This window comes from Notamacropus eugenii, chromosome 1 (assembly GCF_028372415.1).
Source record: "Notamacropus eugenii isolate mMacEug1 chromosome 1, mMacEug1.pri_v2, whole genome shotgun sequence".
NCBI lineage: Eukaryota > Metazoa > Chordata > Mammalia > Diprotodontia > Macropodidae > Notamacropus > Notamacropus eugenii.
The window spans coordinates 419,749,867-419,763,477 of record NC_092872.1 but is presented as its reverse complement, the minus strand read 5'-3'; the positions used below and the strand labels follow the sequence as shown (position 1 = coordinate 419,763,477).

The 13,611-nt window shown below is 34.5% G+C and overlaps 1 protein-coding gene across 6 annotated transcripts in view; it reads right to left on the bottom strand.

Annotated features, from left to right (window-relative positions):
* Positions 1-13,611, bottom strand: part of PHF20 (PHD finger protein 20) — a 118,742-nt gene that overhangs the window by 90,484 nt on the left and 14,647 nt on the right. For all 6 annotated transcript variants that reach the window (XM_072631374.1, XM_072631373.1, XM_072631376.1 and 3 more), the window contains exons 2-4: positions 12,440-12,554; positions 2,808-2,979; positions 1,172-1,256 (exon numbers count right to left, since the gene is read on the bottom strand). In XM_072631374.1, the coding sequence (XP_072487475.1) occupies positions 1,172-1,256; positions 2,808-2,979; positions 12,440-12,522 (340 nt within the window). In that variant the 5' untranslated portion in view covers positions 12,523-12,554. The remainder of the gene's footprint in view (positions 1-1,171; positions 1,257-2,807; positions 2,980-12,439; positions 12,555-13,611) is intronic.

The following is a 13,611-nucleotide window of genomic DNA, read 5'->3' as shown; positions in this document are numbered from 1 at the left end:
TTCAAATTTCATCTGTAAAAACTTCATTCTGTTAAGTGTGAAACTGTTCTGAGACACATAATTAAAAGAAAAGGGAAAAGATGCTTAATAATGGAGACCAGACTAAAGAAAGTATCTAACTTAGATAAACATGTCTTTTTAAAAGTGTAATGAAAGCAGGATTTAGATTAATGTGATCCATACAAAAAGTTATAAAACAAGTTTGGGTTTATTTTTAGGTGAAATTAGAAAGCAAGGATGGCTCCAAAGCATTTGCCCATGAAAAACTGAAGAGGCAGTATGACACAGTGCATGGGGTACTGGACTTGAAATCATCAGGAAGACATGATTAGCTGTGATCCTAGGTAAGTTGTTTAACTACTGTGTGCCTGTCTCTCTTTCCTCATCTGTAAAATGAGAAAATTAGACTAAATGCCCTATAAGGTTCCTTCCAGCTCTAAATCTATGATCCCAAGGCCTACTTCAAACAAGGGTAATAGTAGCTCTCCTTGGTTTACATGCTTCATAAACCCAAAAGTAGAGTTATGCAATTCAATAGCTATTACTAAAAGTTGTTTGGTGCAGTGCCATTCCTCTGAGGAAGGACCTGACCCATGCAGCAGATCATAGAACACTGATTATTCAAGCTGGCAGGTACCCCATATTACATGAAGACTTTCCTGATTCCCTCCAGATCTGCATGTTTTTCCTCACAAAATATTATTTATGGATATGTTATCAGTCCAGGGACCTTTTCATTTTGGGCCTAATACATAGTATGTGCTTAATAAACATCTGTTGATTGAGTGAAGGGATAGTGGAGATTATCCAGTTCAATCCCTTTATTTTGCAGGAAGAAAAAGCAAAACAGGGAAAACTTTAAAAAATCATTTGCCCAAGAGCACAAGTGAGTTTATGGGACATCAAGGTCTAGAATCCAGATTTCCTGACACCTAGCCACCTCTCATGCTTACATTTAATCTGGGATAATGGGCTTTAGATTCTTTACACTTTCCTCTTTTACCCATCTATATTTTGGACATGGGAAAAGGCAAAGGAAATAACTTAGAAGTGAATGTTTACTGAGAATCCACAATCCATTTCCATTCTTTCTAACTCCCTGCTACCTCAAACAAAAGGTGAAATTTAAAGTCAAGTAAGTATACCAGCAAAACAAATAATAATGCCTTACCATCCTTGTTAACAGCAGTGACTTTGGCTGGGTAAAACCGACAATCAGACCAGCAAGCAAGTACCTGCTCATTTATATGAAATTCCTACAAAAATAAGAGATTGTTACCAACATAGTTGATTAGTGTGTAGCATTTCAACAATATTGTTTAAGTGCTTTTAAATAATCACTTTATACTTCTAATTTTAACTTTGTAAAATACGTCTAAAAGTTTCAGGACAAGCCATCTATTTCAGCTTGAGAGATAGCATTTACAGAAGAATCCCTATTTTAAAATACCTTTTCTCCAAAGGAATCATTTTGCAATTAGATGTTCTGAGTTTAGATTCCAGCTCTGGATTCTGACCCTAGTTATGTGATTCTAACTCTAGTCATGTAATCTCTATGGTCCCCTATATTCTCATCTGTAAAATGATAACACCTAAGTCCCTTTCAATGTGAAAACTATGCGTAGTCTTATCAATTCTTAAAACCTCCTTATAAGTTAGAGAAGGGCCAGAAATTCCAATTGCATTGTTAAGTGACAATATGGAAAAACGGTGTGAATTCCTTGCCCACAGTAAGGAAGCAGAGCTAGAAACAGAACCCAAAGCTGACTCCCCAAAATATCACTACTACCATGGACAATTTACTGCTTCAAAGTTTATTATCACTATTATTATTACTGCTAATAACGGGAATAATTCCTAGGACTTTTACAATACAATAGTATTGTAATTACTAATTACTGCAATAATAGTTCCAAAGACAGTTCTCTCTTTTCTGTACATTTCCATATACTGGACTGGCATTTAGAAATATGAATACCATAAATGTAAATCTACTCAAGGTCTGGTAATATTCCTAAATAAGACTACAGAAAATGGAACTTTTACATAACAGGTACTCAATAAATGATTAATGAATGAATAAATGATTATATAAATAGATCTTCAGCAAAAGAACATGGGTTCAAGAATCTAAAAACTTGGGCTTTTGTCCTTACTCTCCTATTAACTATGTTATCCTCAGACAAGTTATAACCATTCTGTGCCTCAGTTTCTTCACCTATAATATGGAGACAACAACCTGCTTCCCAGAAATATAATCTCAATCAGATGAAATAATAAAGGCCTTTGAAAACTGAAAGCATTATAAAAATGTTAGAGATTTAATTATACATATCATGGACAAAATAAGAGCCTTTCACCTTATAGTTATTTCACTTCTCATGGACAATTAAAACAACAGTAACAAGGAGAAAATCAATCACCTATGACACCAATGACATTCATGACGAGTTCAGGAAGCTGGCTGAAGCTTTCGGCTAAAATGGGTTTTGAGAACTGTCTACAGAAGTAAAAGACTTATGGTGTACCCGCCTCCCTAATAATACAAACAACGAAGAGTTTGTTTAAAAACAAGCTTCGTTCCACATCACAAACCTCAAATGGCCATCTGACATACTTTATCAACTACAACACTGAATTTGGGAAAAATGTAGCCAACAGCCTCAGAATCAAAAAGAAGAATATAGGAGACAATGTCTTTAGCAAGTTATTTGGACTAGTTCAAGAGTCAACATATACTGCCAAGTTGCTCACAATCAGCATGTTCCAGGAATGAAAGCTCACAAAATGCATAATTTTCTACTCACAGAAGATCCTTCTTCCTCATGTAACCCTTCTTTCCTTAACTGTATTTTCTCTAATGGACGTAAATAAGGACTGTCCCAACAGAACCACTCATCATAACGATGGTTCCAACGTTTAAAATGAATGAGTACTTTCCCTTCTTCATAGTCAATTTCTTGTATATGAGCTGGATACCTATGCCAAAAGAAAAAAAAAACTTTATTTTTAAAAATTAAAATTACAGAACATTATTTAACATTAGAATATTCAAAATATATACTACTGAATTAATCTAGTTATTCTGGAGAACAATTTGGAACTATGACCAAAAGTTTATAAAACTGTGCATACCCTGACCCAGCAATACCACTACTAGGTCTATACCCTCAAAGAATTCAAAGAGAAAGGAAAAGGACCTATATATACAAAAATGTTTACAGTAGCTCTTTTTGTAGTGGCAAAGAATTGGAAATTGAGAGGATACTCACCAACTGGGGAATAACTGAACAATTTGTGGTAGAGGCTTGTGAAGAATACTAATGTGCTATAAGAAATGATGAGCAAGATGCTTTCAGAGAAAACTGGGAGGACTTACATAAACTGAATCAAAGTGAAAGGAAAAGAACCAGAAAAATCACTGACACAATAATAGTAACACTGTATGATATATGGGGATTTTCAAAATAGTCCAAGCTGCGAGAAAAACCACTGAGGCAGAATTCTGAGCCAATGGCACTTTATTAAAGGGTCCATGGCCCTCTCTAATTAAGTAGATCTCAGATCTTCCTTATGATCTTAGATGCCCCTTTCCTCCAGTGCCTTGGTTTTATAGTGCTTGATACCCAGACAATATGCGTAGAGCAGCCAAAAATACAGATTCTGATTGGAAGATAGACCTTGACCATGATTCTCCAGGAGGGTCTACACAAAATACAGAATCCTATTGGGTGACAAACAGCCTAGTGAGCAGGTCTTAAGAGAAATATCTTGAACTTCCAGGAGATACTCCCAAAGTCAGCGAGCAGGTTCATGGGGTTGAGGTGATGAGCAGATGTCAAAATATCTACACTGGCCAATGAGCTGGGAGAACGGCAGGCTGCAGGCCAGCAACCAGAGTCATTTCACTGGATACATGCTCATGGTCATCTCCCCACGTTGGGCAATAGAGGGACAGAGGGGCAACAAACATAGATGGGGGATTTCCATGTAATTGAGTCACCTCTGTCACACTGGTTTTGGTCACCATAACAAGGAACAACAAGGGGAGAGGTCCTCTAGTTAGGTTCCTATATGATTAAGCAGGTAAACTTACAATATGTAGTTCATAGTTCTGAGGCCTAATAGCAGAACTTATAATCATTACCCCTATGGAATCATGTCAAATTGATTCATACTGACTTGAATAAAATAAGGGTCCAATTAATCATTTTTCACAGATGATCAACTGTAAATGACTTAGCTATTCTTAGCAATAAAATGATCCAAGACAATTCCAAAGGACTTTTGATGAAAAATGCTATCCATCTCCAGAGAAAGAACATAGGGAGTCTGAACAGAGACTGAAGCAGACTTCTACTTTCTTTATTATTTAGTATTTTTTTGGTCTGGGTTTTCTTTTGTAACATGGCTAATATGGAAATGTTTTTAATGACTGAACTGTATGACTTACATCAAATTGCTTGCCTTCTCAAGGAGGGAAGGAAAAGAATTTGGAACTCAAAATTTTTAAAAATGAATGTTAAAAATGTTTATTTACATATAATTGAGAAAAAATGTATGTATATGTGTTAAGTATGTATGTGTATACATGTATGTATATTTATAAATAAAATAAAGATTCTCCATGAAGGCTAAAAATTCCCTTAAAATAAGATTTGTCAGTTCCTCATAAACTTAAAGTCACATTTTTATTTCAAGTGCTTAATGCAAATTTTTCCCAGTTAACTTTTATCCTTAATCTGGATATAACTGTTTTTGAGTTGTACAAAATCTTTCCCATATTTCTTTAGCTTTTTAAAAATTTGTATTTGGTGTTTTGTTTTTCCCAAGTTACATGTAAAAACAACTTTTAACATTCATTTTTAAAACTCAGAGTTCCAAACTGTCTTCCTCCCTTCTCACCCCTCCTCATTGAGAAGGCAAGCAATTTCATATAGGTTATACACGTGTAATCATGCAAAATATTTCCATAATAGTCATGTTGTGAAAGAAAACATAGAGAAAAAAATTTCAAGAAAAATAAAATAAGTCTGTTTCAATCCATACTTAGACACCATCAGTTCTTTCTCTAGGAATGGATAGCATTTTTCATCATAAGTCCTTCAGAGTTGTCTTAGATTACTATATTGCTGAGAATAGACAAGTCATTCACAGCTGATCATCACATAGTATTACTGATACTTTGTACACAGTACATTTCACTTTACATCAGCTCATGCAAGTTTCTCCAGGTTATTCCAAGAGCACGCTGCTCATCATTTCCAATATATAGCACAATAGTATTCCATCATAATCATACCACAACTTGTTCAGCCATTCCCCAATTGATGGGCATCCACTCAGTTCCCAGTTCTTTGCCATGAAAAAAAGAGCTGCTATATTTTTATACATATAGGTCCTTTTCCTTTTTGGTTTTTTATCTTTTTTGTGATACAGATCTAGTGGTAGTATTGCTAGGTCAAAGGGTATATACATGGTTTTATAGCCCTTTGAACATAGTTCCAAATTGCTCAGCAGTGTGGCTGAATCAGTTCACAACTCCACCAACAGTGCATTAATGTTCCACTTTTCCCATATCTTTTCCATGATTTCTCATTTTCCTTTTCTATCAGCCAATCTAATAGGTATAAGGTAGTGCCTCAAATTGTTTTAATTTGCATTTCTCCAATCAACAATGAGTTAGAGCATTTTTTCATATGACTATATGGTTACATCATCTGAAAACTGTTTATATTCTTTGATCATTTATCAATTTGGGAATGGCTCTTACTTTTATTAATTTCACTCAATTATCTATATGTTTGAGAAATGAGGTCTTTATCATAGAAACTTGTTTCAAAAAAATTTTTTTCACAAAAACTTTTATATCTTTGTATAATCAAATTCATTTTCTCTCTTATTTCCTGTAAGTCAAAACTTAAAATTTTCTCATCTCTGTATCTGTTAAAGTTATATAAAGATGTAGAATAATTTCTTATCCTCTGTTTTTAAGTTTTGACCATTGATCCATTTGGAATTTGATACATGGTAAAAGATTTCAGTATTTTCCCAATATTTCCCGGTCAATTCAATTTTCCCAATAATTTTTGCTGAATACACAAATATGTACTAGTAACAGCCATTCTCCAACTAATAAGTGGCCAAGAAACATAAAGACTATGCTTGAAAGAAATACAAATTATCAACAATCACAAGAAAATATATAAAGTGAGATTCCATTTAACTACCATTCAAACTGGCAAAGACAGTGATCAAAATGTAACAGAATTCAATGTAACTCTGATAAAGCAGGAATACTGTCAGACTACCAGAGAATTGGTAATTTGGGTCTAGGTTTTTGAAAAGCAATATGGAATTATACAAAGTATCACAAAAATATAGATACCACTTGACCCAGCTACTAGGACTATACCCCAAGGAGATTACTGATGGGGAAAAAAAAAAGATTTTATTCAAAATTTCTGGAAATAAATTAGGGTCCTATCTTTTGGGGAATGTCTGAACAAATGACAAATGAACTAATTCATGCAGGAACCTGGGGTCCATGAAATGTTTAAAAAAATTTTGATAACTATATTTCAATATAATTAGTTTCCTTTATAATCCTAAGCATATTTTACTTTTGCATTTAAAAACCTTCTGAGAAGGGCTCCATAGGTTTCACTATATTGCCACAGTGATCCATGACACAAAAAAGGTTAAGAACCTCTAATGTAATAGAATTATTACTTCATAAGAAACAATGAACATGAACAATTAAAAAAAGAAGTACAAAGTGATACAGACCAAAGAAAGTAGATGCACATAACATACACATTGACTATTTTACCGTGAAGACAACAGCAACATACATGTGAATATACACATATTCATACGCACATGTATTGTGTGTATATATGTATATACACACACACACACATACACACACAGTTCAGGAAAACAAAATCAATCTTGTATATATATGTTAGAGTCAATATGTATTTTTTTGTGTGTTGGTCTTAATGATCTACAAATGATCAGTTACAGAAATGCCAGATGATTTGCTACCTCTTATTGTTTTTAGTTGGTTAGATGATTTTTGCTTTCAAGATTGATTCTCTATTTTCTTGTTCATGTACAGAATAAGTCAATGGAGGTAAAAATAAAATTTATGTAAATTTTAATTACACAACTCTGTGAGGTCAGTAGTAAAAGTAGTTTATCTTACAGATGAAGAAAGTGAGGCTCAAAGAAGGAAAGGAACATCCAAGGTCACATAGCTTGTATAAGAAAGTCAAACCCAGGTCTTTCCCAAGTCTGCTTTTTCTGGGGCATTCTGTTGCCTCATAAATTCAGTAAAACAAAACAAAACAAAAAAACTCAATACTAGTCCAGGAGCTGGAGGGGTAGAAGAGAGCATTAAAAAAACAGGGCTCCTTCATCTGATCACCACAAGGCAGTGAGTTTTACAATCTAACTAGGGAGAAAATACCTATACATAATGAAATGACAGCATTTGGTCAAGTTGAAGAGAACGCAGTAGTAACTGGAACTCAGTGGAACCCTAATCCATCCCCACCTGTAACTGGCTGCCTGTGCTCACCTACCCCCATGTGCCACTGCAGTGTGCTAAATGACAAACTGAATAACAAAGTCAAAGCTTTAAAGAAACAAACTAGTTTTTCAATCCTTTGTGATTTAAATTTTTCTAAAATATCCTGGAAACATGTTGAAGATCAAATGGATACATGACCTAAATATAAAAAGTCATATTATAAACAAATTACAAGAGCAAGGCAGAAAATACAAGGAATAGAGGGAACCACAGAAGACAAAATGGATAATTTTGATAAAGCTGAAATGGTGTACAAAGAATTGATACAGTTAAAATTAGGAAAAAAACAATTAATTGAGGGGGGAAAATTGTGAAACAAATTTATGTGATAAGTTCTAATAAAGGACCTGATTTGATTATGTAAAAATGACCATCCTTCTCCAGTAAGTAAATTAATCAAAGAACATGAACAGACAGTTCTCAAAGGAAGAAATCCAAATTATCAAGTGCCATTTTAAAACATGCTCTGAATCATTAATCGAGACATGAAAATTAATACTGATGTGACATTCTCTCTTACATCTATCAGATTAGCAAAGGCAACAAAAAAAAGGAAAATGATTACTGCTGAAGGGGCTTCAGGAAAGCAGTGACTATATATGAATGGAATGGAATATTATTGTACTATAAGAAGTGATAGTTTCAGAAAAACCTGAGAAGGCCTGTATGAAATGATTCAGAGTGAAGTGAGAACTAGAAAATGTTATACAGTAACAATAATGTTGCAAAGAAAAACCAAAAAAAACTCTGAAAGATTTTATAACTTTGATATAACAATGACTAATCACTATTCCAAAAGAGAAATAAAGTTGGCTACTCATTCACCTCCTAACAGATGAGTGATGATGTCAAAGCGAAAAATTAGGCCTATTTTTCAGATACAACAAATATAGATTTGTTTTACTTGGCTATGCTTGTTACAAGGATTATGTTTTTCCTCTCTTTTTAAGGGGGGTAAGATTTGGAGGCTAGTGATAGAGTTGACACCAAAAAAGATTTCATAAAGACAGTCACTAGAGCATTTTTTTTTCAATAAAGAAACAGAATTTCAGTTCAAAAGGAAAAATGAGCAAGCAGGACAGCTTTGAAAGTAACATGTTGAATTAGCTATGGCTTTTTTTTTAAAGCAAGCGGTACATGATACAGATTGGAATTTTTTACATGTAATTCTCTTTTTTCTATTGTCCTTTGTACATGGAAATGTTCTTTTTTTGGTGTTTGTTAAATTCAGAATTAAAAAAATGTATTCTATTAGATGCTACTACAAAAAATAGTATTATGTATATTTAGTATTGAAAAAAAGGGGACCTTTATTTAACCGAGCTCCTGGGAATATATGTACAGTAATGAGATCACCTGGAGAGAGTGTGAAAAGTTTAGCAACTTTTCACGCATAAAGTGATTTTTCTCAAAAAAAAAGGTGGAGAGAGACAAAATGGATGCCTTTCGATTGAAGAATGGCTATTCAAACTGTGGAACATGAATAGAAGGGAATATTACACCATAAAAAATTATATGGATGTCATTGGAAAAAAAGGTACCAAGAGAACAAAAAATATAATGATCACAGTAATATAAATGAATATTGAAGCACATTAGAATTCAGATTAAAATGAATGACTAATCTTGGTTCCAGAGAACCAATAACGAAATATATTTTTTAAATTTAATTTAATCTTTTTCAAATATGCAAATCTACTTTCTCTCCTGCCCAATGGAAAACAGAAGAGAAAAATAAACCTTGCACAAATATACCTATCGATATAGACATATCAATATAGACAGATAAACAGATAGACAGATAGACAGACAGACAGACAGATATAGTAAAGCAAAAGAAATTCCAACACTGGCCACATCCCAAAAATTTTATGTCTCAATGTGCAGTCTATACACACTCTGTCAGGAGACAGGCAAGCATGCTTTATCATCAGGATTCAGAAATGACAACTAGTTGTTCCATCAATCAGTTGTGAAGTCTTTCAAAGTTATTACTTCTTAGAATATTGTTGTTAGTATATAAACTGTTCTGGTTCTCACTTCACATTGAATCAGTTTATATAAATCTTCTCAAGTTTCTCTAAAACCATCCCTTCCATACTGATGAACTATACTTCTTAGTAGAGCTGGTGAACTACAAATGTAAAATGTTGCTTATAATGTCAGATGTAGTTGCCGGGACAGGTGATTTTGTCTAAATGTTTTCTTAGTTATAAGAGTTCTTGAGACAGCCAGTGGGACACTGATAGAAAGATGAATCTGGAGTCATGAAGACTAGAGTTTAAACCCAGTTTCTGACATGTACTAGGTGTGTGACCAGGGGTAAGTCATTTAATCTGTTTGCCTCAGTTTCCTCAAGTGTAAAATGGGAGTAACAATAGCACCTACCTCCCAGAGTTGTAAGATTCAAATGAGATAATATTTATAAAAGCACTTAGCACAGTGTCTGGCACGTAGTAGGTGCTATAAAAATGTTTATTTCCTGTCCCCTCTATAGAAGGTATATTGTTAAGAAATTGTATAAAAAACAAGGGATCAATAAAACTTTTAAAAATAAAGTAAAATATATTCGTCGTTTCCCTGTCACAGGAAAAGAGTATACTGTTGATCAATTAACCTTTTGGTGATTCAGAGTCATCATTATGAACAATTATTATATTATGTAGTTAATGGTATCATAGTCTCAGAACTAGAAGGCATCTAAAGTCACCACTCTAACCCTTACCCAAATCACAAATTCTAACCACCACCACAAGAGTAAGTGATCACATCAACTCTCTGGTAAGACCTCTACTATAAGGGAACTATTCCATGAAAGCAGTCCATTCCATTTTTGGACATTTCTAGCTGCTCATAAGTTTTTTTCCTTTATTTTGAATTGTGTCCTAATACCAATGGATTGAATCTCCAGTATACTTATGTAAAAACTGTATTTATATAAAAATTCAACATGATCCTTTCAAAAGTGTCCTGCTTGCCTATTTTTTCTTTTGGACTGAAATTTTGTTCTCTTCATTTAAAAACATAGATTTGTATTTATAGGACTTACTCTAGAATCTGCTCAGCTGAATATATTCTTGGTGTTAACTTGATTTCCAATTACTTCCATCTTTTTTAGCAATAAAATATGCAGTATCATATAGCTACCTTATTGCACAATCAGTTACTGAGAGGGCAAATCAGTCTTCTAAGTTTTTTTTTTTAAACAGCAAAATAATCAGTGTTCTTTGACTTTCATCAACTCAAAATATGCTCTTATTTTGATATTCATAATCACTTCAAATTCCTAGTTCCAACTCAACCTTCTTTTCTCAATCATTAGTTTAATCTAATTTCTAATTTTCTAATGGAAACACTGCCATCTTGTGGGCCTCAGATTATTACCACTGAAGACCAAAACCACATCACTGATGGGCCCATAAAGGGCTAATTTACTTATTGGGATCATGGAGATTTGGATGGCAGAGGCCATCAAGTGTAACTTCCTGATTTTACAGAGGAAGTAACTGAGTCCCAGAGAGGGAAAACAAATGTTCAGCATTACACAGGTAGCCAATAGCAAAGCTGAACACAAACCTAGGTCCTTTGATTCCAAATCTTTACACTTATCTGCATTCACCTATGAATATCTTACTATGCTAAAATTCTGGTTGCTAGTTAATCAAGGTTTCCCCACAGGCACAAGAAAAGCAAAAGAAAATATGTATCAAGGAGGGTTGATGTTAGAACAGAGAAGACTTTCTAAAAGATGTCCTGGACTAGGTCTGGATCCTGGGATAAAGACGAACGAAGACAAGGAATAATAGGAACAACAGTGCAGAAGTGTTGATGGCTAAAGCTTGAAAAAATGATCTCAGGAAAATCTGACAGGACAGTAAAAAAAACAGGAAGTTATGGTGCTTTTGAGGCCACAGCACTGCACTTTGTTGGGACTCCCTTGGGTACTTGTTACACTACTCGTGAGTATTTTGTTTGTATACCCTCTTACACACATATTGTTCCAATCTGTGTTATAGCTATTTGTGTATGTGTTGTATTCCCTGATTGGTATACAAACTCCACAAGGGCGGGGGCTATGGGGTAGTGTATAATTAGTTAAACAACAAACAATTATGAACCTTTGACTTTGCACCAAACAGAATACTAGATGTGACATCAAGCTATCTGGGGTCACTTATGAGTTGAGCTATGTCACTAATTCTATCAAAACCTCAGTTTTTTTATTTGTGCCATAGGAATAATAATGCTTGTTCTATCTCATAAGGTTTGTTTTATGAGCCAAGCATTTTGCAAACCTTAAAGTAGCATACAAATGTGAGTTTGTTATTGTCATTACTATCACTATCATTATCATTACTCATCTCCACATCCTCCTTTCTGACAAACACCTATTACAGTGCTCTACTTTACTAAGATACTTTGAAAAATATATTACGTATCCAACTTCAGTCCTCTGTCCATTGAGGAAACAAGAAAAATGGAGAACACCAGAATGGGAAAGTGTGGGAAAAGAAGATAATGGGCTCAGTTTAAGACCAATGAGGTAAAGACAAGAATAGGACATTCAAATGAAACCAACAAGTTGTATTCTTGGCCCTGGCACACAGGAGTGGTTTGGGTGTAATATAAATGATTTAGTAGGTCCTTCCTTTCCCTACTGAAGTGGTGTGTGAATCAAAAGCTCTGGGGACCAAAGACTCTTGAAATAAAATTGTTTTTGTCTTTCTATACATCACTGAGTACCACAACTTAAACAAGAGATCTGGTTACAGTTCTGGAAAAATCTGGGCATACAAATCCCCTTTTATGTTAAAGAAAAAATACAATGAAAGGATAAAATACCAGTTTTTTAATCTGTCACGGGCCTCCAACTGGGCTCCCACCTCAAAGCTGATCCCTCTTCTGTTTGGTGGATGCTTTGTCATTTTGGGTCATCAACAAGGTTGCTTTTCTTCTCCTGAAAAGCCAATTAAATATTTATGAAAACATCTCACAATCTACTCAAAGTATATCAATAGTAACACAAATGGGCAACATTGAAAACACAGGCTTCGGGAAAACAAGAAATATATAAAGTATATGGAATTTCACTTGTTCCCTATTCCTTTTTCCATCATTTTCTTTTCTTCTACCTTTAAATATGCTGAGCTCAAAATGCACCTCCCTCCTTTCTTTACGAAATGGGTGTGGAAGAATGTACAGGCTCCTAGGTTTAGAGTGGGCAGGGACCTTAGAAAAAGATCATCTCGTTCAACCCCCTCATTTTACAGTTGAGTAAACTGAGGCCAAGAAAAATAAAGTGACTTGTCCAAAGTCAAAGAGGTGTTAAATGGCAGTCAACATTCAACTCGAGATCCTCTGACTCCAAATGCAGCACTCTTTCCACTATTCTGACATTTCTGCCAGATTGTCACTTTCTATTCATGTGTTGATTAGTTTTGCTCAAACTTCCTTTTTTCCCCTCCCTCTTTTTTGTTCTTTGTTGCAAGGGGGATAGCTGACTAGTTGGGAGAAGAAAGAGACATTCAGAAATAAAAGTAACAGAGAAACAAAAGATAAGCAATTCAATTTTTGAATGCTCAACTCTAACCCTAGATACTCTATCAAACCCCTAATAATTGATTCCCCTAACCTCCCATTTGTAGTATTTATCAGCTGCCTCTCCTCCCTTATCATTTCTTTCCTTCTTTATCAGTCCCAAACCAGCTTTCATCACTCTACTATCCTTACTAATGACCATCTCCTGATCAAACACCAGTCTCTTCTTTTCTCCTTCTTAACCTAGAAATTCCTGGACTAATGTTGGATATGAGAATCAGCTATGTTTCTTATTGTCAGGAATTACAAAACAAAGTGTTATCAAGGAACTCAGTGGGGAGGTCATTCATTACCAACCTGTGTGATCAGGGAGACTTTCTAGAGATGGTAGTATTCAAAGTAAGACTGCAAAGGTAAGCAAGGGGAGAGGGGGAAGGGTGGGGGAAGGAGAGAGAAAGAAAGAGGATAGATAGATA